General features: G+C 37.3%; 1 protein-coding gene across 2 annotated transcripts; it reads right to left on the bottom strand.

Moving 5' to 3' along the window:
* Positions 1-4,739: 4,739 nt before the first annotated feature.
* LOC101100648 (NKG2-A/NKG2-B type II integral membrane protein-like) lies at positions 4,740-25,625 on the bottom strand. 2 transcript variants are annotated; one of them, XM_045061372.1, is made up of 6 exons: positions 24,921-25,625; positions 24,523-24,606; positions 24,013-24,066; positions 23,317-23,468; positions 8,253-8,356; positions 4,740-8,018 (listed from the first exon to the last, which is right to left on the bottom strand). In XM_045061372.1, exons 1-6 carry the CDS (start codon positions 25,105-25,107, stop codon positions 7,898-7,900), a joined length of 702 nt encoding a protein of 233 aa, XP_044917307.1. In that variant the 5' UTR covers positions 25,108-25,625; the 3' UTR covers positions 4,740-7,897. The 2 variants fall into 2 exon arrangements, with proteins under 2 accessions (XP_044917307.1, XP_044917308.1); XM_045061373.1 differs by having other exon boundaries at positions 4,741-8,018; positions 24,523-24,600; positions 24,921-25,624.
* Between the last annotated feature and the right edge of the window lie 530 nt (positions 25,626-26,155).

The following is a 26,155-nucleotide window of genomic DNA, read 5'->3' on the forward strand; positions in this document are numbered from 1 at the left end:
TGTGCCACTTACTTTCTTTCAACCATCCCTTGTCCCCACCCCCCTACAGAAATCAACAGCTTTGGTCTCTCTGTATATGAGTCTATTTATTTTGTCTGTTTATTTGTCTGTTTCTTTGTTTTTGATTAGACATCATTAGGTAAATCGTATGGTATTTGCTTTTCTCTGTCTACTTCATTTCATTTAGCAGAAAACCCTCTTGGTCCATCCATGGTGTCAAAAAATGAGAAAAGTTTTTGAGGAACCTCCATATTGTTACCCATTGTGACTATATCAATTTAAAATCCCACCAACAGTCCGTACGATTCCCTTTCTCCACATTCACACCAATATTTGTTATTTCATGTGTTTTTGATTCAGACATGTGTGAGGTGCTATCTCATTATGGTTTTGATTTAATTTTCCTGATGATAAGTGATACTGAGCATCTTTTCACATGTCTGTTGGTGATCTGGATGTCTTCTTTTAGGAAATATCTATTCAGGTCCTCGGTCCATTTTTTAACCACGTGTTTATATTCCTTTTGTGTTAAGATGTAGGAATTCTTCATGTATTTTGGATATTAACCCCTTGTCCAATATATCATTTGCAAATATCATCTCCCATTCAGTAGGTTGCCTTTTTGTTTTGTTGACAGTTTCCTTGACTGGGCAAATGCCTTGTGGTTTGTCATATTGTTTATTTTTCATTTTGCTGCCATTCTCTATGAAAACAGAACCAAAAGAATAATGATGAGAACTATCTCCATGAGTTTATTGCCTATGCTTTCTTTAGGAGTTATTGTTTCCGGTCTTACCCCTACCTCTTTAATTCATTTTAGGTTTCTTTTGCGTTTGGTATAAGCAAGTAGTCCAGTTTGATTCTTTAACACGTATTTTTCCAGTTTTATAAACACTATTTACTGAAGACTCTCTTTTCCCTTGTGTCCCTTCTTGCCTTCTTGTCACATTTAATTGATCACATAGACACAGATTTATTTCTGGGCTTTTTACTCCATTCCTTTGATCTTTGTGTCTATTGTTGTCCCATACTGCTTGGATTGCTAGAGCTTTGTAGTAGACTTTGAAATATGTTTCTTCCAGTTTTGTTCCTCTTTCTGATGATTGCTTTGGGTATTCAGAGTTTCTTGTAGTTCCATGCAAACTTTGGGGTATTTAATCTAGTTCTATGAAAATGCTATTAGTATTTTCATAATGATTACATTGAATCTATACATCATTTTGCACAATATGGATATTTTCACAATATCATATCTTCCATTCCATAAGCACAGTATATATCATCTTATTTATTTCTTTGTGGCATCCTCAAATTTCTTCTAACAATAGCTTAAACTTTCAGCGTGTAAGAATTTCACCTCCTTGGTTAAAATATTCTTTGGTAATTGATTCTTATAAATGCAATTATAAATGCGATTGTTTTAATTTCACTTTCTCATAGTTTATTACTACTGTATAGAAGTGCAACAGATTTCTCTTTATTTTGTATCCTGCAATTTAACTGATTTCATTTATTAGTTCTAATATGTTTCTTCAGCGTAGTCTCTCAGTATATTTTTTTTTCTAGAGAATTATGTCATCTGCAAATAGTGACTTCTTAGTACTTTCCATATCAGCATGGGTGTCTTTTATTTATTCTCAGATTTCTGTGTCTAGGACCTCCAGTGTCAAATAAAAGTTGAATAAATGCTATAAGAGTGGACTTTCTCATCTTGATCTTGATGTGAAAGGAAAAGCTTTTGGCTTTTCACTGTTGCAAATGATGTTAGTTGTAGGTTTGTAAAATATGAACTTTATTATATGGCGGGACATTCCTTCTCCACACACATTCTGGGAAGTATTTATTATAAATGAATGTTGAATTTTGTCATGTGCTTTCTCTCCATCTATTGAGATTAGCATATGAGTTTGATTTTCAGTCAGTTAATGTGGTGTGTCAAGTTGATGGGTTTGCAGGTCTTGAACCATCCTTGCATAAGTGGAATAAACCCATGTAATCATGGTGTAAGATCCTTTTCTTGTATTGTGGAATTCAGTTTGTTAATATTTAGGTGAGGATTGTTGCATGTTGATCAGGGATATTGGCATATAATGTGGTGTGTGTGTGTGTGTGTGTGTGTGTGTGTGTGTGTGTGTGTGTGTTGTGTCTTTTTTGGTTTTGATTTCAGGGTAATGCTGTCCATATGGAATGGATTTGGAAACTTTCCACTGTCATCAGTTTTGACTAATTTAAGATGAAGATGTATTAACTCACTTTAGAAGTTTTGTAGAATTGAGGCACTGGGGTAGCTCCGTCAGTTGAGACTCTAACTCGTGATTTGAGCTCAGGTCATGATCCCAGTGTCAAGGGATCAAGCCCCACATCTGGTTCTGCACTGAGCATGGAACCTGCTTCAGATTCTCTTCCTCTTTCTCTCTCTCTCTCTCTCTCTCTCTCTCTCTCTGGCCTGTCCCTCTGCCTATTCATGCATTCTTTTTCTCTCTAAACAATAAAAGTAAATAAAAATAAAATAAAATATAATTAATTCTTTGTTATTGTTCTGTTTGCATGATTTCTACTACCTTGTCTTCCAGGTAGATGATCCTTTCTGCATCACCTAATCTGTTATAGATTCATTCTAGTGTATTTTTAAACTTCCATCATTGTACTCTTCAAGTCTGATTGGTTCTTTTTTTTCTATTTTCCATTTCTTTGTTGAAGTTCTCACTGTGTTCATCTACCCTTTTCTTGGGTTTGGTGAACATGTTTATTATCCTTCCTTTGAACTGGTTATCAAGTACATTGCTTGTCTCCATGTTATTTCAATCTTTTTCTGAGATTTTATCTTATTCTGGCATTTGGAACATAGTCTTCTATCTCCTCGTTTTGCTTGACTGTTTCTTTCTATGTATAGGTAGGATTCGAACAAAACATTCATTAATGATGCCAAAGAATGTAAAATTCACTAATGTCTTCTGAAGTTGAATGTCTTATATCTATTATTCCTGTATTTGTACATACTTGTGCTTTTCATTACATAATTGATAATGTTCTTTGTTACATGTAGCAATGTGGGTACCCATTTTTGGCATTTAACTCTAATGAAGGTCTATGCCTAGCAGTATAAAAGACAACACACTCAAAATTACTCAAAATAATATGGGTAGTTAGAATTTACTTTTTATGACATAAAGGTATATGTTTAACTATTTCTAATAATGGCAAACCAAGTGACCTAAGAGAGATGGATGAATTGGAAGTCAAAAATAGTGAAAATATGTTTGAAATATGATGGCAAAGTGAATTTGTTTTCAAGGATTATTTTTTAAAATGAATATATTTATGCTGGAGGGGGGAGAGGCAGAGGGAGAGGGAGAGAGAGAAAGGAAGAGAGAGAGAATCCCAAGCAGGCCCTGTGCTGTCAGCGCAGAGCCTGACGAGCTACTCGATATCATGATCCATGAGATAGTGAACTGAGCCAAAATCAAGTGTCAGACACTAAACCGACTGAGCCACCCAGGTGTCCCTCGAGTTTTCTCTCCAGCTACATGCATTAATTACCAGAAAACAGAATTTTCAGATTAGTACCTTTGGTACAAGAGATTACGGATACACAGCTCAGTCCTTCCTGCATTCTCCTTGGCAATGGCTGCCTGCAAGGAATACATTGTCTGCTCTGTTCCAACAAAAGTCGCTTTTAAAAGGGCACCATCTTCCTCTGAATTTATTACTAAATGGGTAATTTAATTCTGGAATCCAAAATAACGAGTCCATTATGTTCGATACCTATGGATATTCTCACAAAGGTAGACACAGAGAAAATTACCAATTTGATCTTAAATCCCTGACTTCTCTGTGACTTTTTTTTTAATTTTTTTTTCAACGTTTATTTATTTTTGGGACAGAGAGAGACAGAGCATGAACGGGGGAGGGGCAGAGAGGGAGGGAGACACAGAATCGGAAACAGGCTCCAGGCTCCGAGCCATCAGCCCAGAGCCCGACGCGGGGCTCGAACTCACGGACCGCGAGATCGTGACCTGGCCGAAGTTGGACGCTTAACCGACTGCGCCACCCAGGCGCCCCTCTGTGACTCTTTCTATTCTCAATCTATTCTTGATTAGCAGCTCCTTAATAATTTTCCATATTTATATATCGCCAGTGGTTTTTGTGGATTCCCTAACCCAAGCTCAAGAATAATTCCCATGGTTTCTTATGGGTACAGGTAATAATTTAGGCACTGTTTTATGTATGTATTTAGACATGTAAAACATGCTTTGGAAGAAAATGGGAGGTGTTCTACATTAGAATGTATTCAGCAGCATCTCTTAAATTTCTCCATTCTTAGTGGTAATAGATGCTTATGTGTGGATGGGATACTCCAACATTGGAAGGGAAAGGACATTTCGGTCCTTTCTTCTGCTTGGACCCTGAAGGATCCCCGAATCTAGGAATCAAACAGGTTATCATGTCACACTTTAACAATCCTTTTCAAATTCTTCAATTCCAAAAGAGACAATCTTTGCATATGCCCAGATAACACACTTTGTGAGGAGACTGGGGTTCTTGACCAATAAGGGAAACAACAGTAATTGCAACTTGATTTCAAAACAGGAAACACATATACAGAAAAAATTGCTCTAGTGCACATACATGATGTGTATTGAATTTTTCACTTTTTTAAGTGCAAATTTCTTTAATGTATATGATCAAAATCGTTGTCAAATTACATTTCTGATGCCTGGCTCTTTCACTGGCTGGAAAGAAGAAGATAATTATATGGCTTTGGTTTTATTGGAAAATGGCCTTTATTGAACATTGGGAAAAGCAAAATATGAAGAGATCACAGACAGCACGACCTTCATGTGCTTGGGCTTTATTTTAAGGATCTGTAGGCATTATGTTATTTATTATTATTTGTTCCTCAGAACAGCCTATGAAAGTGTTATAATTCAGATTATCACAACACAGGTGATGGCACAAAAGCATCAAGATCTTAAGCCGAAATACCCGAGAGAGAGTGAATACTTATGGGCCAAGAAGTACTGTTCAAATAATCTTCAAGTAACTATGAATAAGATCCTCTTTTTATCATATTTTCCTTCAGAGGAACCTGAGCCAGAGCAGTTCTGTAACTGAGCCCCAGGGCTAAGAGTGTGCACTTAGAAATTACATAAAGTGACCAGTTTCACTGCCAATGTCCTTAGACTGTATTTCATTCTGCTTATACCTTATTTGATCAAGGACCATGGTGAAAGCATCTATACCCCCATGTTTGGCACTGTACAAAACTGCTTTACAAGGATTTTGGGCAGAGAAGCAAAAAATCCAGATGGGAAGGGAAGAGAGTACTAAATTTTAAATCTATTTCCCAGTAATTTTCTTTTACAAGCTTATCTATCTCATGAAATATAATTTAAAAAATCCCTATGGCTACAATGTTAGATTAGGTTATTTTCAGTGAATCTACATTTCTTCCCTCTGACCACTTTGAAAAGAGTGTACTCTACAGACAACCATGAGAAGTTGACCCATGTGATTTGTTTTCACAATATAATGTAAGGATGTGATCACTTGTTTTCACAATATAATGTGAGTGGGAATGTGATATGAATTCAGAGACCGGGCAATAAGAAACCCATTTCTGCTAGCTGTTACCTCTGGTATAAAAGATCATATGCCATGTAGCTTGGTCCTCTAAGAATGAAACCTATAAAGAGATCTGAGCTGAATCTGTATGTAGTCTGCAGTCAAGTGCATGCACGCCCAGCCTCAATCAACCCTATCATAGCCTAATCACAAACAGGTGAAAGAAAAATAAATGCTTAATTTTCAATGTCATTGTAATCTTGGGTTGTATGAAACACGACTTTAGTAATTAGTTACAGCTACCATTAACAATTATTCATGTTGAATGTTCATATAATTTTTCTAGAAGAGCATAAGGATTATGTACAGAGAAAATAAAGAATATGTCTATCTCTACAAACAAAAGTATATATGAAATATGAATTTCTTTTGCAAGTAATAATCGAGTTTAAACTCTCTCCTTCTTGTAATTGATTTGGGCTGGAAATATCTCTGAGTCATTATCAACTTACTCAAGTTTATCTTGAATTCTGGCAATAACTAGCTGTTGGACCCATGCAAATATCTGTAGATTTTAATTTTTTGTTTTCTCCATTATTTAGCATTTTGTTTATTTTTTTGCATTGTTGTAAAGACTGTGAGAAGTGTGTGCATAAAAACATTAAAAAAACTAAATATCTTCCAAAATATCTGAACCCAGGTGAAGAAAACAACATATAAGACACTGGTTATTATCCAATTAAAAACGAATTTCTACCTTGAAATGAGTGTAACCTTTGATCATGTGGCACCAAGACAGATTGGGAGAGTACACTTTGGTTCCATTCTTGGAGGAAGTGGGGCCGATCTGAATGGCTCTTATACACCAACTCTGTGGTTGTTCTATGATAATCCCAAGGAGCCGTTCATTTAGTACTCTCAGCTCCAAATCCACCCTCAGTGCCCTGTTCTCAGATAACGGTGTAAGATCCTATCCATTTTCTCTCTGGTCATCTCGCATAAAATTGACTTTTGTCGGTAAGAGACAATGGAGAGACAGTGCAGCAGAAAGGGCTCTTCTTCCTGGTTTCATGATATTTTCTCTCCTTTGGCCACTATGGCTTTGTTGCGAGGTGCATGCTTGCAAGAAGTCCTGTGTATTCGTCCTCCAGCGAGTTCTTAGAGCCAATCTGTCAGTTTCCTGTCTTCTGGTCTTTTCTCTTGATGCTCTAACAGGGAGTTGTTCCTGTTTGCCAGTCACAGCCTGAGATCCTTCCTCACCAGGTTCAGGCCGTGGAGTGTGGAGCTGCTCTGTCCTAGGCCATTTCAGTGAGCGTGTCAGCCGTGAAGCTGTTTGTAGCCACATCGTCTTCAATGGCATCTGAATCCCATCTTCAGAGAGTAGACCTGGCTTCAGTGATCCGTCCTTTAATTCTATGATATTCTTTGTAATTTTCTTTATTTTAGTAGGCTTTCCTCTTCGTAGACTTTCCCTTCCAAGCAGATAGTAATTGTTTACCTCAACTTCCCCTTGTTTCTGTCTCCTGCCTTAATTCTGACTCATGCCTTTGTCACCCTGGGTTGCTCAATCCTCATTTGAGGACTTTTAAGGGCTAGGAGAAATCAATTAAGTAGGAAATGTAAGTGGAATTACTCACTTCATTCAGAATTTTACAATAATATTGTGATATCTAACTTATATATAATTTGTTTTACTAAACAGCAAAAGCTTAAGAAATGAGTAATATATACCTGAGTATATTTTTTTTACATTAATATAATTAAATTGGAGAAACAGTTCTGTGACACCAATGGTGAAGTCTCAAGTACACTTTGGACTTTGGGTGATATATATGCATTGATGTGGATTCATCCTTTAACATTTTTTTTATTTTTATTTATTTTGGAGACAGAGAGAGAGAGAGACAGAGCCTGATTGGAGGAGGGGGCAGAGAGAGAGGGAGACACAGAATCTGTAGCAGGCTCCAGGTTCCGAGCTGTCAGCACAGAACCTGATGCGGGGCTCAAACCTACAAACTGTGAGATCATGACCTGAGACGAAGTCGGACGCTTAACTGACTGTGCCACCAAGGCGTCCCAATGCAGACTCATCTTTGGTAAGAAATGAAACATTCTAGTGAGTGATGGTGATAATGGGAGAGTCCATGGATATGTGCAGACAGGGACAATATAGGAAATCTCTGTACCTTCCTCTTAATCTTGTTGTGAACCTAAAATTATACTAAAAACCATCTCTTAAAAATATGCAGAGAAAAGGATTGGATGGTTTTTGAAGTAATGAGAGATGTATTCTTTATAAATGATGAAATAGCATTATGCCAAACTGAAGCAACTAAAATGCCTGGTGCTTACAAACATACAGTCTTATTCCAAAGCAAGGTGCAAAACCAATTTTTTTAAAATAAAAAGGGAAATATGGACATTTCTTGTCACTCTCTGAAGATACTGACAACCTGAAATAGAAAGAATTATACCTCATTAATCTTAACAATATATACCGGGGTATTTTGTTGAATAAACCATTAACTTGACTAATAGTTATATACCTCAATCCGAATATTTCCCATACTATTCTTCTATGGAAAAACATCAACAACTCTGTTTATCTGATTCTACACATGTTGCTCTGTTTCTTTCAAAGATTAATCAATGTAAGGCATAAAATACAAAGTTGTCAAGAAACTTACACTTTGGAAGAAAATGTTAAGGCTTTTGGCTGCACAGATGAACTATGATGGCTTTTCTGGGAGCCTCTAATCCATATAGTATAAGAGAGTAATTTCGACAAAAACTATGAGAAAATAAATTTCATTAGAAGTCAAATACAAGTTCTTATACTCAAATAATTCTGTAAAAGCAAATAAAAGTTCATCTTTTCTTCCTTTATAGAAGCTTTCAAATTATAATATAATGTTATGCACTGGACACTAAAGTATAAAATTATCTTAGTAGGACTAAGTGAAGAGGACAAACTGACCGTGAAAACAATTGCAGAGTTTAGAAATGGATCAAAAGTTAATAACTTATGAAATATGTACATTGGAAAAAATCCTGGAGATTCAAGTCAGAAGCACATTTGTCATCTTCTCGCCTAGGATGCTCCCGTGCCTCCCCACCTGCCCACCCCTGGTTCAGTGATAAGAAGACTGCAGCTGTTACAACTGGGAGAAGCTGCAAAGAGCAATGGTGCTGGGAGACCTGATCAGCACTGGGGATGGGGACGGGTACCCATTGATATTTCAGCTCCAAGTGCTGATTTTGCTCGGTAATGATGAAGAAAACCCATTCTTGTCCTGGTCAGAGCTTGTGGTGTTTGTGTCAAGCACTGTGAGCCCCATAAATATAATGGAAAGATACTGGATGTGAGAATATAACGGAAGAGTTGACATTGGCTCTCTAACACTCTTAGCTGATGGAGAAAATATGCGCAGATGGAGAGGAGACTAAGAGGAACCCAGGAGAACGTAACAGCACAGGAGGTCAGAGAATTGATAGTAAAGTTATGAACAGTCCCCTCCCACACTCAGACACATGTGTGCAGACCTACCTCACATTGTGGAAGGTGGAAGCCTACTGACCTGCAGTGTTTGAACACATCCTTTCTAAAAAAAAACCTAGTAATTAACATCAAAGCTACAAAGTTACATGGTCATAAAGTAAGCAATAAGAATTGGGAAAAATTGAACAAAACTATCAGCAGGGAGACTTTAGTGGAGAAGATTCTGCCATGAAGTTTTTGCACACAAAAAAATAGTAAATCTAGGGGTGCTTGGGTGGCTCGTCGGTGAAGCGTCCAGCTTCGGCTCGGGTCATGATCTCCCAGTTGGTGAGTTTAAGCCCCGCGTGGGGCTCTGTGCTGACAGCTCAGAGCCTGGAGCCTGTTTCAGATTCTGTGTCTCCCTCTCTCTCTGTCCTTCCCCTGCTCACACACACACACACACACACACTCTCTCTGTGTCTCAAAAATAAATAAAACATAAGAAAAAAATTAAAAATAATAAATCTAGGAAAAATTAAATAATGCATGTTTCCTAAATGATATTTTAAAAAGTGTCTATCTAAAAGTTAAAAAATATGATGAGAAATTGGAAAATGTCTTCCAACAAAGGGAAAGCATAGGTCAATAGAAACTTCTACTGGGATAAGTTGTTGTACATATTACAAAAAAAAGTATTTAAAAGTCATATATATTGTACATACTACAAAAAAGTATTTAAAAGTCATATTTATAAATATATGTTAACTACACAGAAAACTTAGTTGAAATAATTACATGAACATGTGATGGCAGAAATATAGCAAGTAGGAAAGATCAACAGAGAAATAAAACTATATGAAGAAACCACAGAGAATCTGAGTGCATAAATACGCACCAGAAATGGAAAATTCACTAAATTTCCTCTACAGAAAATCTGGGATGCGATAGAAAAGAACTGATGAAATTGGAGGAGTAACAAAACTTATTTATATCTTTGGATGAGACAGAAAAAAGAGAAGAATTTACACAATTCAGAGACTTTCAAGACAGTATCATGAAAGCCAGCATAGGTCTAAGTAGTATATGAGAACAGCAGAGGCAGAAAAAAACAGGACAACAATCATAAAGTGCAATGAATGAACAACTTACTAATATCATTTAAAATATTTATAGACACCAGAAACTTAGCAAACTGCTAACAGAATGAACACGTACGAATCCATGTCTCATGACATCATAATGAAATGACCAAAGAACACTGGCAAATACAGATGAAGAAATACACTTGAGGGAAGAGAGTGGATTGTGAAGTGACTTAAGTCAGTGTGAAAATCAGGGCTGGGTGACACGTCTTCCACCTCCATCAGCCTTACGCCACATTATCTACCACAGAATCCATACCCCTGCCCTGCACACTAGTTCCGACTAGAATGGGATACAAGCAGCAAGATGAAGGAACAGAAAGAGACAGACCCTAAACCCCCCATGGAAACAATCCCTTAAAAATATCCAGACACAAACGCAGGTATAATCAGTCTAATCAGTTTTGATAAAGGTACCAGGACCATTCAGTAGGGAAAGACAGCATCATTCAAAAAGGGTGTTTGGAAACTGACTACCCACATGCAGAAGAATGAAGCTGGATGTTTACATTTACACCACACACTAAAATTAACTCAAAATGGACTAAAGACATAAATATAAGTTGTAAACCTATAAAGTTCCTCAGAGAAAAAATGGGGGAATATAAACAACATTGTATTTGGCAACGATTTCTTGGCTATGCCACCAAAAACAAAGAGCACAAAAGAAAAGTCCATTGTAGACAAATGGGCGATATCAACCTAAAAAATTACTGTGCATTAAAGGGAATGATCAACAATGAAAAGACAGAGTGGAAAAAACACTTGCAAATCATATATCAAACAAGGGAATCATATCTAAAATATATAAGGAATCTACAAGTCACTAACGACAACAACAAACACCGAAAACACAAAGAAAAAATGGGAAAAGAAATTAAATAGGCATATTTCCAAGGAAACATACAAATGGTGGAAAATCATATGCAAAGATGCTCAATATCGCTAATGATCAAAGAAATGCAAATCAAATCACCATGAGTTGTCTCCTCATACTCATTAGGATGGATGCTATAAAAAAAATGTGTCGGGACGACTGGGTGGCTCAGCTGGTTACGATCTGACTCTTGGTTTTGGCTCACGTCATTGTCTCACAGTTTTTGGATTTGAGCCCCACATCGGGCTCTGTGTTGATGGTGCAAAGCTGGCTTCAGTTGCTCTCTCCCTCCCTCCCTCTACACCTCCTGTGCTCGCTCTCCTCTCTCTCTCTCTCTCTCCCTCTCTCAAAATAAATAAATACATATTTTAAAAAAATGTTTCAGTGTGGAGGTTGAAAGCGAGGAGACTCACACACTATTCTTGGGAATGTAAATCGGTCAACCGTTATGAAGAAGTGTATGGAGCTTCTTCAAGAAATTAAAAATGCAATTACCACATGGATCAGCAATCCCACATGGAGGAAACTAAAAGAATTGAAAGCAAGATCTCGATGATAGGTGCACACCCATGCTCAGTGCAGCATTATTCATAACAGCCACGTGATAGAAGCAGCCCAAATGTCCACTGATGGATGAATGGAGAAAGAAAGCGTAGTATACACATAACACTGTAATATTATTCAGCCAGAAAAAGGAAGGAAATCCTACCACGTACTACAATATGGATGAAACTCCAGGACATTATGCTAAGTGAAATAGCCAGCCATACATACGAAGTAAAAAATAAAACTGTATGATTCCACTTATACGAAGTATCCAAAGTAGTAAAAGTGATAGAGCAAGTAGAATAGTGATTGCTCAGGGTTGAGGGGAAAGAAGAAAACGGGAATTATTGTTCAGTGAGTTGAGTTCCAGTTTTACATGCAGAAAGTTCTAGATACCTTTTGGGCAACAATGTGATAGCACTCCTAACCTGTGTGCTTAAATTGGTAAGGTGCATCATCTAGTTAAGGCAAGTGTAAGATGCGAGATAGTGTAAGATTCCCACTATATGACAATTTCGAAAAAGCAAAACTATACAGACAGTAAATACATCAGTGGTTGACAGGGTTTGGGGGGATGGATAGGGGGAGCACAGAGGATTTTGAAGGAAGTGAAACTCTTCTGTATAACTCCATAATGGTTGATACATGTCATTCTACACTTCTCCAAACTCCTAAAATGCACAACATCAAGAGTAAACCTAGACCACCCCACTGAGGGCTTTTGCAAATGAGAGAGTCCATGAACTGCTTGTGCACTGACACATAGACAGTAGGGGAATACAGCACATATCAGTGCTATGTCTGAGTTTTGCTATGAACCTAAAACCGCTCTAAGAAAGTAGTCGATTTTTTGAACATGGGTAATGCGGTAGATTTTGTTATGTGGGCTTTTATTTTGCAACAACTGAAAAATAAAATGAAAGGCAAACAAACAGAAAGAAGTGATCTTGACAAAAAGCAAGGGAAAAACAACTCATTATATTTAGGAAAATAGGAATGTGATTAAAAGAGGAGTTTTCACCAGAAAAATACTGAAAAAACAAAACAAAACAAAAAAACAAAGCGAACCCACTCCCTGCACACTCACGGGAAAAAAAAAAAAAACAACACCTGTCAAACAAGAATTGTAAATTCAGCAAAACAGTCTTTCACAGAAGAAGATACACAAAGACCCCACATCAAACACAAAACCAAACAGGGTTTCTACTTAGGACACCTGCTTTTCAACAATGTTCTTCAAACTGCAAGTAAATGACGCTAGATGGTAATGCATATCCACAAGAAAGAATAGAGATCAGCAGGAATGATACATATGTCGGTGAAATTTACAATCTCTGTGTGTATTTTCCTTTCCTTTACAATTCCTGTGTGTATAGCTTTAAAAGATAAGATATTTGAGGCCATAATTATAGCAGTCACTGTATGGTGGGATCTATAGCATAAACCTTATTGTTTTTAGCATTTGTTCCTTTTCGTGGTACAGTCTCCACAAATGCTTCATTTCAGGGACCCAATATGAAATCATGAAAGCAGAGAAGGTAAAGATGCGAACCATTTGTGTTCAGAAACCAGGGCTAGCTTTCCTCAGGACAGCACTGTTAGAAGTACATGTTTCTTGTTCTCTCTGAAAGTAGGTTGTTCCTTATGAAACCTTTCCTAAGCCGAGGTGGTATAAATTGAAAAAGCAAGTATCATTAATTCACATGGGAAGATGGTTGAGCTTTCCCCGATGCAAAAAATAACCAGCGCCCAAAAACCCAAATCACAAAAGATACCCTCCCTTAGGCTTTTCTGACACCTCAAAACACACCTTGTGAGTGGATGCACAAAATAAATTGAGATGAAGCACAGACACTCAAAAATACAGTTCAAACTTCTGCTTGAAACTGATATACAGAGTATATAGTTTCTGAGAAATGAACTTGACAGGACGAATCTTGCTGCTTGGGGTGTGAGCTGACACTAAGAGTAAAATCAGTACTGAGCACAATTTCCACTTTTCGCCTTTTCTCCTAAAAACAAAAGTCCCCTTCAGATTTCTCCTCTTCACCAAGAACTGGTACTAATGTAGTTCTTTCACAAAAGCAAAGTGATGTCATGAAACTTTTTGGAAAGTTGAAGCCTACCCGTAACACGTGGTGGGAACGGAGCTATGTTGGTGCTAATTTAATATATTTTATTGGAAATTAGTCAGGATTAATGTGATGTAGATGACAATCAGTTAATGATACACGTATAAAGAGGGCCACCAGCAAGAAGGAGACCGAGGAGGCCATAAGGCTCATCTGCCCACAAAATCAATCGGAACAATAAACCAACAACTTCAAGCTAAACATGGCTCAGGGAAAGCTCTAGACAACAAAGAAGTCGCAAAAATCAGGTGCTGATCAAAAATCCAGGATGGTCCCGTGGAAAGTAAAGGAAGCATTTGGCCTGCCTCACCCAACCCTCCAGCTGAGAGCCACTTGGCTCCTGGAGGAATGCCCTCTGCGGAAGTCACCTCATGGAGAGGAGGGGAGCAGGAGAACCCAGCAAGCTTCAACTATGTGCATGTGTTCAGCTTTTGCAGCAGAGGTGCCTCACCAATGCTGATCTCACTTCATGCACCAGCCCAGAGTGCCCCCTCTACACCTATTCTCAGAGGCTGGAGGTGTTGCAACAGTGAGGGTTGCCTTGAGGGGCTCTTCTCTTAAGGATTGGTTGCCATAGCTCCTCGTCTGTAGGAGACTAGAGCTGCCTCTGATTTTTGCCCACTCCTGTCTTAGTTGGGGCTTTGCCTCACACTACTGGGGCTGTTTCCTGACCCCAACGTCTTAATATGTGCCTTAGCTACAACTAGTGGTGTCTATGTGGCTGCCCTGAGCCCCACTCACCATGTTCCATTTTATGACCCTGTGTCTTCATTGTAAAGGATGCTTCTTCTCTTCGGAACCCCCAAACCTCCCAGGCCTTGACTCTGAACTGCCATAGCTAACACCCGAAGACTTTTCTCCGCCTATGCTAGCTCAAGGCTCTGACCCATCATTGGTAGGCCAAGTCACCACTGCCTTGAGCCCCATCTCTTCGGTCCCACTGTAGGGCTCTGACGCTTCATTGCTGCTACTCTACTGCTGCATCCCAAGACACTTTCAGTTTCCACATGACCGCTTATGCTGCCATTCGAGGCCATGTGGCTAGAGGTCTGTGTCCAGATCCCTGGGTCCTGATACATGGCTTTAACAAACCACGAATGGATCATTCTGCTGCTCTCTAGTGACTGCCACTTGGGACAGACTTGAACCTTTGACTCACCCTCCCCACTATATGTTGCTACCACACGCTGACCACTGGCCCCAAGCCACCACTGTACCTTGTCATCCAGGGCCTGTGTGACTGCTATATTTCTGTGCCAGTCAGAGTTACAACAGTGAGCCCCTGAGACCCAGGTATAGTTGCCATGGAATATCTACACATGTCACCTCCCTAGTGCCACAGCCACAATAAGTGAATTTATGTACCAAGACCCAGTTGTTATGGTAGTTCCATGTGTGCCTGGTCTTGGGCAACAGCTTCAAAAGTGCTTTGAGGGCTCTGAGGTCAGCATGCCATGCCAGACACCAAAAAGGAACACCTCACAAGATCTTCTTCCCATAGAATGACAGAAGAAAGCGGGATGACATTTTGAAAGTGGTCAAAGGGAAAGAAACAGTCAACCAAGAATACCTTACTCAGCAAATCTGTCATTTAGAAATGAAGAAAAGATAAAGACTTTCCCAGCATCCTAGAGGGCGGTGTGTCAACGTATCGACACTTGCCCCATATTGCAGTCAGGGGAAAGCAGCAGGATGAGGCCTGTGGTGGTTAAAGTCAGGTGTCAGAAGAAATTATACCTGCCCTATGCAAATGTTAAAGAGAATTAATTAAGCTGAAACTAAGAGACAAAAATTGGTCACATAAAAAATATAAAAAATATAAAATCACTGGGAGAGACAAAAGGGAAAAGATCCTTGACTTGGGTAATGGTTAGGTAATGAACTCAGGGATAAGTCCTCAAAATCACAGGCAACAAAAACTAAAATAAAAAAAAGCAGGACTGCTTTAAATGAAAGACCTTCTGCCCAGCAAAGGAAAGAATCAAATAATTGAGAGATCATGGACAGAAGAGAAGAAAATATCTGGAATCCAATATCAGATAAGGGGCTAATATCACATGTATATAAAGAACACAAACAATGAAATAAAAGCAAAGAAAGAAATCTAATATAAAAATGGGCCAAGGGCCTCAGTATACATTTTTCTGAAGACATGCAAATGGCCAATAGGTACATGAAAGGTGCTCAAAATCACTGATCAGGGTAATACAAATCAAAACCACAATGAGATATCACCTCACACCTGTAAGAGGCTTTTTCCAAAAGATAACAGAGAATTAATGTGGTGAGGATGTGAAGAAAATGAAATCCTTTGGGGGAAATGTAAACTGGTGCTGCCACAAAGGAAAATAGTATGGCAGTTTTTCAGTAATGTCACTTTTACATACGTATTTAAAGGAACTGATCAGTGGGGCACCTGGGCGGCTCCTTAGGTTGAGTGTTCGACTTTGGCTTTGGTCATAATCTTGTTTGTGGGTTCAGGTCCCCTATTGGGCTCTGTGCTGAAGCTCCAAGCCTGGAATGTGCTTTGGATTCTGTGTCTCCCTGTCTCTCTGACCCTCCCCCTCCTCTCAAAAATAAACATTATGGGGCACCTGGGTGGCGCAGTCGGTTAAGCGTCCGACTTCAGCCAGGTCACGATCTCGCGGTCCGTGAGTTCGAGCCCCGCGTCAGGCTCTGGGCTGATGGCTCAGAGCCTGGAGCCTGTTGCCGATTCTGTGTCTCCCTCTCTCTCTGCCCCTCCCCCGTTCATGCTCTGTCTCTCTCTGTCCCAAAAATAAATAAATAAACGTTGAAAAAAAAATTAAAAAAAAAACATTAAACAATTTTCAAAATAAATAAAGGCACTGATCAGTTCCTCAAAGGTCTATCTGCACACCATGCTCGTTGCAACATTATTCCCAATAGCCGAGAAATGAAAGGAACCTAAGTATCTGCCAACTGACATATAATTAAAGAAAGTGTGATATATATACACGTACATACCCATACACACACACACACACACACACACACACACACACACACAAACACTGAAATATTATTTAAGCAGGTAACAGAAGAAAATCTTGCCATTTGTGGGCAAATGGGAGGGCCTTGAAGGCATTATGTTGAGTGACAAAAATAAGACAGAGAGAGACAAATATTGTATTGCCTTACATAGGAAATCTAAAAAACTGAACTGGTAAAAACAAAGAGTAGAATGTGTTTATCCAGGAGTTGTGGGTTGGGGGGTTTCAGAAGATATTTAAGAATACAAATTAACGGGGCTCCTGGGTGGCTTAGTCAATTAAGCACCCAACTTTGGCTCAGGTCATGATCTCACGGTTTCTGAGTTTGAGTCTCATGTCGGGTTCTGTGCTGACCGCTCAGAGCCTGGAGCTTTCTTCACATTCTGTGTGTGTGTGTCTCTCTCTCTGACCCTCATGCACTCATGTCTGTCTGTCTGTCTCTCTCTCTCAAAAAATAAACATTAAAAAAATTTCTTAAAGAATACAAAATTATAACTAGCAGATAACAATTGCTGGAGGTCTAATATACAACGTAGTGATTACAGACAACATTACTGTGTTATAAACTTTGAAGTTGCTGAGACTAATTCTTAGCTGTCCTCAACACACACAAAGAATGATAAACATGTGACATGACAAAGGTGTTACCTAACATGGCCACAGTAGTCATATGGCAATACATAAACTTATCAAAGGAACACATTGTAGACCTTAAATGTATACAAGGTTAGACGTCAATTTCATCTCCATAAAAACAAGCAAAAGATTTGTAATACCTACCACTCCTACTAAGGAAAAAGCTTAAGAATATAGCTAAGACATCAATAGAGGAATTAAAATGGAACACTAATATATGTTTAATACAAACGATATCAGGTAAAATGGAAAAAGAAAACAAGACATAAATATAGAGTAAATAGCGAATGGTATACTTAAATCCAACTATCCCAGTAATTGCATTCATGTGAATTAAATAAATATTCCAATTATAAAATAGAAAGTGTCCTGAATAAAAGAGTAGCATCCATCTGTATGCTCCCTGTAATGGACACATGGTAGATTCAAAGGCAAAATTGGAGAAAATAAAAGGATACCAAAAAAATAGACCCTACAAGGAATAATCAGAAATGGCCAATAACAAAGCCAATATTCTAAGGACAAAGTAAGTGTTAAAACAAGAAATATTAGTAGAAATTAAAAGAAACATTTCAACATGTTAAGGCTGTCAATATGAGGAAGATAAAACAATTATAAACATACATTATTCACCTAACAACAGAATCCTTAAACACATGGAATAGAAATGACAGAATTAGAAGGATAAATAGACAACTCAATGAGTTTAGTTGAAGACTGAAACCTTTTCCTTCAGTAAGACCAGCTATTCACAAAATCAGGAAGACTAAGGAAGACTGTCAAAATACTAGGAACTAGCTTGACATAAGTGACGTACATAGGAAGAGTTCCAGGTCATCGATAGGGATCAAAAATTTTGAGGATGGAAATATTCAAAGTATTTTCTCTGAAGACAAAGAAATCAATGAGAAGAAACAATGGAAAGAAATCCAGGAACACGTGGAAAGTGATAGACTTCTGAAAAATTTACCTTTCAAAGATGAAATCTTTGAAAATATCTTGTGCCGGATGACAGAAATTACCTTGTACGGGTTGATAATAAACTGAGAATACATCATAACTTTTAGGATGAAACTAAAGTCGGGTAGAGACAATTTTGACCTTCGTCAATTACGCTACAAAGGAAGAACATTATAAATGCATGGTCTAAGTTGCTTCCCTCTCAAGAAGCAAGAAGAGAAGGGCCACTTAAGGTTATAGAAGGAAGAAATGATACACATACGTTTAGCTAAAACCTGACTGTAAAAGATGTGTAGTAGAATAAATCAAAGAAGCCCCAAATGGATCAATACCCAAATATCCAAGAACGTCAGCAATAGAATCAGTGAATACATTGTAGTACAATCCGACAACAGAACAACAAAGAGATGTGGACAATTTACAACCAGTGCAGCTATAGGGATGAATCACACAAGTTTACCTTCACCTGAAAATGCCAAAAATACAATATGCATACCGTATGATTCCATGTTTATAAACCGTTTTTAAAATGCAGAAAAGAACTTGTTAGTGGCATTTTGCAATGCTGGTAATATTCATTTTCTCATTCCCTGCAATGGTCACACTGAAAACTCAGCCCGTCTATTGGCATGTATAGCTGTGATCCATCTGTATGTACATTATACCACAATAAAAACTATCAGAGGAGAATATTATGAAGAAACGCAAATATATTTAAATGTGATTCCTCTGATGAAGAAGGCACCTGAAAAAACTAATATTTATTCTCCTTTTTAAAAAGCCTTTAGAAAGGGGCACCTGGGTGGTTCCATTGGTTGAGCATCCAACTCTTGATTTTGGCTCAGGTCATGATCTCAATTTGTGAGTTGCATCCCTGCATTGGGCTCTGTGTTGACAGCGGGAACCTGCTTGGAATTTTCTCTCTCTTCCTTTCCCTCTCTCTGTCCCTCTCCTGTCCACTTCCCTCTCACACAAAATAAATAAATAAATGTAAACATTTAAAAAAAAACTTTAGAAAGATACAAATGAATAGGAAACATCCAGGAAGATCCTGAATAGATAAGATAACTCTGAAAATGAACTTGTATAAACTTACCGTTTACCAAAGGACAATTTAGGGGGCAACTGGGTAGATCAGTCAGTTGTGCTCCTGCCTAGGTCATGATCGGATTGTTCCTGAGATGGAGCCCCGCAGTCAGGCTCTGTACTGAGCCCCTGCCCCTCCCACCCATTTGCATTCTCACTGTCTCAAAATAAATACATAAACATTTAAAATAAAAAGGAAGGTCTTTTTTTAAAAAAATTAAGCTTTATTTATTTGTGTGTGAGTGTGACAGACAGAGAGAGAGAGAGAGAGAGAGAGAGAGAAAGAGAGAGTTAGTGGGGGAGGAGCAGAGAGAGGGAGACACAGAATCCGATGCAACCTCCAGGCTCTAACAGCCAGCACAGAGCCTGACGTGGGGCTCCAACCCATGAACCGCGACATCATGACCTGAGCCAATGTCGGACGCCCTAATGACTGACCCACCCAGTCACCCCTGGGAATGTATTTAAATTATGAAACTAACATAAAAAAAAACATAAGGACACGTGAGAAAGTGCAAAATTTGTACCCACACAATACGAAATGCAGATTTCCAAAAAATGCACACTCATTGGAATAGTATAGTCTTTTCAATAAAGGCTGTGGAAACAATGGAGTATTAAATACTATTAATAATTATATACTTTATACTATATTTAAAATGCTCAAAATTGATCACACATAATTGAAAACAAAACCTTTCAAGACGTATTATAAAAACTGCATGACCTACAGTTGGGCAGAGATATTTTAGACAAAATACCAAGAACACAATCCATAAAAGAAGAACTTGATGAAGTGTAGTTCATCAAGATAATGTCTGCTCTTTGAAGAGAAAAGTCATAAACTTGTGAAGAAACATGTACAAATCATACATCTAATAAAAGGCTTGCCTCCAGGGTACGTAAAGAATTCTCAAAATACAATGAAACAAAGTAAAAATATTACCAAAATATTTCTATAGATACTTCACCAAACACCATGTGGACATGGCCAATGAGTACAGGAAAAGATGCTCAACACAATTAGTCTTAGGAGCATTCAAATGAAAACCACCCCAGACCAGACTTTCTGTTCTGGAAAAATAGACTGGATAGACTTTTCCCTATTCCTCCCACCAATACAGCTACAATCCCTGGGTATTATTCATAAGACAACATAGAGTCAGAAAGATAACAAGAAAGACGACAGATCCCAGCCCTGGAGACCCGAGGAATGACATGGTGGTGAGCTCCCCGGAATTTCCCTCTACCTCACATAGACTGGTGTCAGAGAGCCTAGCAAACCACAGACACCAACAGGTACACACCCAAGTCTCCAAAATATTTTTTCTCTCTGGTCAAAATGACATATAAAAGGCATGCTAGAAATATAGAAAAGTTTTAGACACTAACTGCGTGATTCTAATAAAAAACCATTGACTATCCACCAAAAATATCAATAGGCATCCTAATCAAGACTTTGTCTGATAAAGGAAAACTAAGAAAATGTATCACCAGCAGATCCACTCTGAAAGAACTCCTAAAGGGAATAAATGGTAAAAGAAGGCATTTTGTCTCATAAGGAAGAAAGAGAGAATAAAAGTAAGAATAAAATTCTTACTAGGTTAATGGACTTTCCTTCACCTCCTGTGTTTTCGAAATTGTTTGATATTTGAAGCAAAATTATCACTTGAAGTAAAATTATAAACTCCATGTGATTCTCAAAGTAAGTGGAGAAATAGAACACGTAGAGTATAATTGGGACATGGTAAGGGGTCATAAAGGCAAGTAAGTCTCTACATTTTACTCGAACTGCTGTGGGTTGTGATGGACTGTATAGACTGTGATCTATGAATATATACTTCTCTATATAAAGATATATAATGTCTATATTATTTATATAAAGGAGATTAGAGAATATGTATACATATATAACTTTATGTATATAAAATTATTGATGAAGAAAAGACCTACTTTGCTATAAATGATGCTCCATCACAGAGGTAATGATGTAGAAAAATATAACCTTCACTTTTATCTGAGCATCAGAAATATAGCATCACAAAAAATAAATTCTATTTGGATAATAAACCATAATTAAAAGTTAAAATGTAAGTAAAGAAAGAAAAAGGTAAATGCAGGAATATAATAGAGGAAATTATATTCATGAACTTTTGCTAACTTCTCAAATAGGTCCGTAATAATCATTGTAACACACAAAATGCTAAGTAGGACCATGGTAACATTAAAATTCTGTTCATTCCAGAGAGAGAGAAAGGAAAATGAAGAAGGAGGTGGGGAAAAAGAAAAGAAAAGAAACTTGACCAAAGAAACTATACGGCTTAAGGTACAATGCTGAGTGAAATAAGTCAGTCAGAGAAGGACAGATATCATGTTTTCACTCATATGTGGATGTTGAGAAACTTAAGAATAGACCGTGGTGTAAGGGAAGTGGAAAAAAATAGTTACAAACAGAGAGGGAAGGATGCAACCCACAAGACACTCTTAAATACAGAGAACTAACTAAGGGTGGATAGTGGGGTGGGGGATAGAGGAAAATGGGTGGTGGGCATTGAGGAGGGAACTTGCTGGAATGAGCATTGGGTGTTGTATGTAAGCCAATTTGGCAATAAATTATATTTAAAATAAATAAATAAATAAATAAATAAATAAATAAATAAATAAATAAAAATTCTGATCATTAAAGACTCCAGTAGGAGAGTGAAAATGCAGATGCAGGTATTTGCATCTTAAAAGCTCAAAAAAGAGATCATATCTGAAATATGACAAAGACTTCTAAGAAGTGAAAAGAAGACACCATCCTGGAGAAATGGGCAAGAGACACAACCCAACACTTCTCATTCTCACAAAAGAGAATAGCCTTGAGATTTACAACCCAGGAAAATGGTACTGTTTCTAACCATCAGAACTTTTAATTCATTTTTCTGAGACTGCTGAGCTTTGGATCAAAGGCCTATTTGGTACAACGTATTTTACACAATAAAATAGAAAAATATAGGGATAATTTAGTATAGTGAAATATACACATATCTATGACTGTGCAATTTCCTACTAATGCTTACAGGGAAGTGTAGTATAATTATACATAAATACAATCATTTTACATTTATACATCATTATTTTATTATGAAAACCATATTTATATTACATAGTTATAATATGTATAGTATATATATTATGTGGTTATATATGTTATGTAGTTATATATATATATGTAGGTATATATAATAAGTGATTATGATATGTTGAGGAAGACATAGAATTTTCATAAAATTTTATTCATAATATCCACATATTAAAAAAAACTAAATTTCTGAGAATGGTTTTTAAAATGTCAAATTCATATAAGACAGCAGTGAAATTTCACAAACTATAGACAAATGTGTTTATATAGACACATTACAGATAGTATCTGGGAGAGAAGGGAGACACACAGAAAAATGCACATTGAATGATTCCATTGATATAAAGCTCCAAATAAACAGAGATATTTCATACAATGAAAATGGGCAGGCCTGATAAAGGCTCTAAACTTCTGTCTCATGATGTAATTTGTAACTGTGTGATTCTAACTATTTTGTAATCAATTTGCACAATCATATGCCTAGTTTCCTTGATGTGTTGTAAAATTAAATGTAAAGTCTATTTCAGGAAAAAGAGCATTTCTAGAAACACAGGTTTCTATGAAAAGTAAGACCTAGAAATTATCAAGTGTATATTAAAAGTATAAAAATGTAAATAATGTGTCATAGAGTCAAACCATGGAATATTAGACTTTAAAATGAATAAACTATAAATACATATGTAACTATGGATGAACTCTACAAGCATAATATTAACTCACAAGCTTTTAATAGAATCTGGAAACATCTTGAAAACTTACCTCGTCCTCTTCATCATCATAGTAGAGCAGGGTAGAATTCTTAGAAGCACAAGACGTCAAACTCTCATTCCATGATTTTCCCTCAGTGCTAATGTAATAGCAATTGTTGGAATATGTAACCCACTCTTTCAGACAATGACAACAGAGACACGCTGGAGAGAGATTATGAGATATTATCCAAAAAGCTTTGACTATTACAAAATGAAAATTTACATACTGTATATGGATACACATACGTGTACGTAACATATTCGTAGACCCTCACAAGCTGATAAATTAAAGCAAAACACACACACACACACACACACACACACACACACACACTCAGAGAAGAGTCAGGCTTTCATCCCCCTAATTTATGTGCCCATATAAAGCAAACACAAAAATGCCCATCTCTACATGTCCTGAGAGTCAGTGAACAAAACCACCTTTATGGAATGATTTATCTTTTATCATGTCATAGGAGGAGGGAATGTGAGGCAATTGTTAACAACGGGTACGGTAATTTTAAATGAGTATTTCTTAGTGTTGTTGCCTGAGAAGTAATACTGTCCTATAATCATTATGCCTGAAAGTTCATTAGGCGATTTCCTAATTCACTTTTCCCAAAAGAATCTATTATCCTCTTTGCCTAGTTGAAGATAGAGCTAAAATAGACACGAAACTAATATCAGAACTTTGCAAGGGATGTTGTACCTTTGTGGATCCTTGTTTCCAGGGATGTTTTGTTCTGCTCTGGTCCTTCAGTAGCTAGAACATTAAAGCAATTCTCAAAAAACATAATATTCAATGAAATAAATCATAATAATTTGAGTTTCCTACTTTAAAATTGGGTGTGCTATTTTACCAAATTTAATAAAGTAATGAACATGAGGGGGGAAATACTTCAAAAGATTAAAGAACCAAACCTCACCATCTCTTACAATATTTGGTTTAAGCAATCTCAAGAATTAATGAGTATTTCACCGGAAAGTCTCTTCTATGACTTGCCTTCGAGTTATTAAATCCAAATATATGTTTAATTCTCCCTAAATGTATTGTTATTTCTACTTTAGATAACCTCTAAATAATCATTCCACACTTAGAGCATGCATTAAAAATGCGTTAAAATGAGATAATAAATTCAAAGTATTTACACACTATGTCGAGGAACTAATGATCAGTAAGGTGAAATATTCCCTTTTAGTCATTCAAACACGTACTTACAGGGGATAACAGCTATTGTTACCACAGTGGACATCAAGATGAGGCAGAGGATTCCCAAGATACTGGCAATGAGCTTCTCTGGACCTGAAGGTGAGTAGTAGGAAGAGAAAGGCAAACACTGAGAAAGGATGCCCGCAAACAATCATTTAGGAGATTTACAAACAAGAGAACCCACAATGCACACGGAATCACATACAATAACCTGCACCTCAAACCCATCACTATCATTGGAATCTTCTCTCAGAATATACCAATGCATTCAATTCAATACCATATTCCAACCTCCAGCTCTGGTCCTCACAAATGAAAACTATGTGAAATTCTATTCTTTCCCCACACACCTGCACCCTACCTTCACATCCTAAAACAGATATACCTGCTTGTATTAAATGTTTTACCTTTGCAGGGAGAGTTCTTGCCATTCCCTTGAAGGTCCCGAGAAGCATTTTGAAGATTCAATTCTGCATAGGTTATCTCCTCCTCAGTTACTGGAATGGAACTTTTCGTGCCCTTAGGTTGCACTTGCTGTCTTTTTGAGCCCTTAGCATGATGGAGTTCCGCATAAGTCACGCCTTGGTTGCTCATGTCTGCAGCTGAGTAGTGTCAGCTACAATGTGGATGAAACTGCCCTGAAGGTCTTGATCAAGAGTGTGTGTCATGTGTTGACGACATTGCTAGTACAGTGACACCGGGTGGGGTGCAGGGTGAGGGATACTCCTCATTTGCAGTTGAATAATGTAAAATCTGGTACTAACTTCCACAGAGCTTGAAATAAGTGTTTCATGATAGAATAAATGTTTTTTTATTTACAATAATAGCACAATAATACTGATTGGAAAACATGTAAAGCACTAAATTAGTGGAAAAGAAAGGAATTCATGAGTAATAATGTCCTCATGAACGTGAGGACAGTTTCCACAGACATATTTCAACACTATGAGAATAACCAGGTTAAAATTAAAATGCTGTATTAGAAACAAAAGTGTTGCACCATTTTTTGACAATGTTAAAGCCATTATTGGTTAAAAATTAAGCCTATCTCTAAGATAGGAGAATATTATTTTTAGCACATGTAGGAATTTCCTGTTGCAAATGACTTTTATTTGTGGTTTTAAATTGTGTTTCTAAAAAGTAATGCAGTACTATCAAAATGATATTTTATTTTGAATATCTGGTTAGTTCTGAGAATTGTTAAATTTTAGAAGAAATATTTCATATGTTGCAAAATGTTACATGGCACAATAAGTTATCCAAAGCAGGAACAACAGTGGAAACAGAAAAAAAAAACAAAACAAAACACAAAAAAACATTTTTAAAAGAAGACTTAATGAACATCAAACAGTGACAACTGATTTAATGTCAAAGATATGAAACCTTTATGATAAATAAAAGGGTAGATCGTTTATGGAGGAACACAATTGTTACAAACTTCTAGAAAGATCTTATTTCAAAGGCAGTGAGGGTAGACTCTAGTTGTACAGTTATACTAATAAATCACATAAATGTAATTTCACACTTCAGTCAATGAGCTGTGCAGTCAGTGAACTCTGGAATTACGCCTGACTCTCAAAGTGCAAAGTATCACCTTTAAAAATTCTTTCATGATGAGGCGCCTGGGTGGTTGGTCGGTTAA

The sequence above is a fragment of the Felis catus genome, chromosome B4, assembly GCF_018350175.1.
Source record: "Felis catus isolate Fca126 chromosome B4, F.catus_Fca126_mat1.0, whole genome shotgun sequence".
Lineage (NCBI taxonomy): Eukaryota > Metazoa > Chordata > Mammalia > Carnivora > Felidae > Felis > Felis catus.

What these genes read in the sequence shown, in the direction of transcription:
- LOC101100648 (XM_045061372.1), bottom strand. Translation starts at nt 25,107, where the DNA reads ATGAGCAACCAAGGCGTGACTTATGCGGAACTCCATCATGCTAAGGGC. An exon ending in CAAGAACTCTCCCTGCAAAG is followed by an intron (nt 24,607 to 24,920) that starts GTAAAACATTTA and finishes ACTCACCTTCAG; the next exon opens with GTCCAGAGAAGCTCATTGCC. An exon ending in ATGATGATGAAGAGGACGAG is followed by an intron (nt 8,357 to 23,316) that starts GTAAGTTTTCAA and finishes ATTTTCTCATAG; the next exon opens with TTTTTGTCGAAATTACTCTC.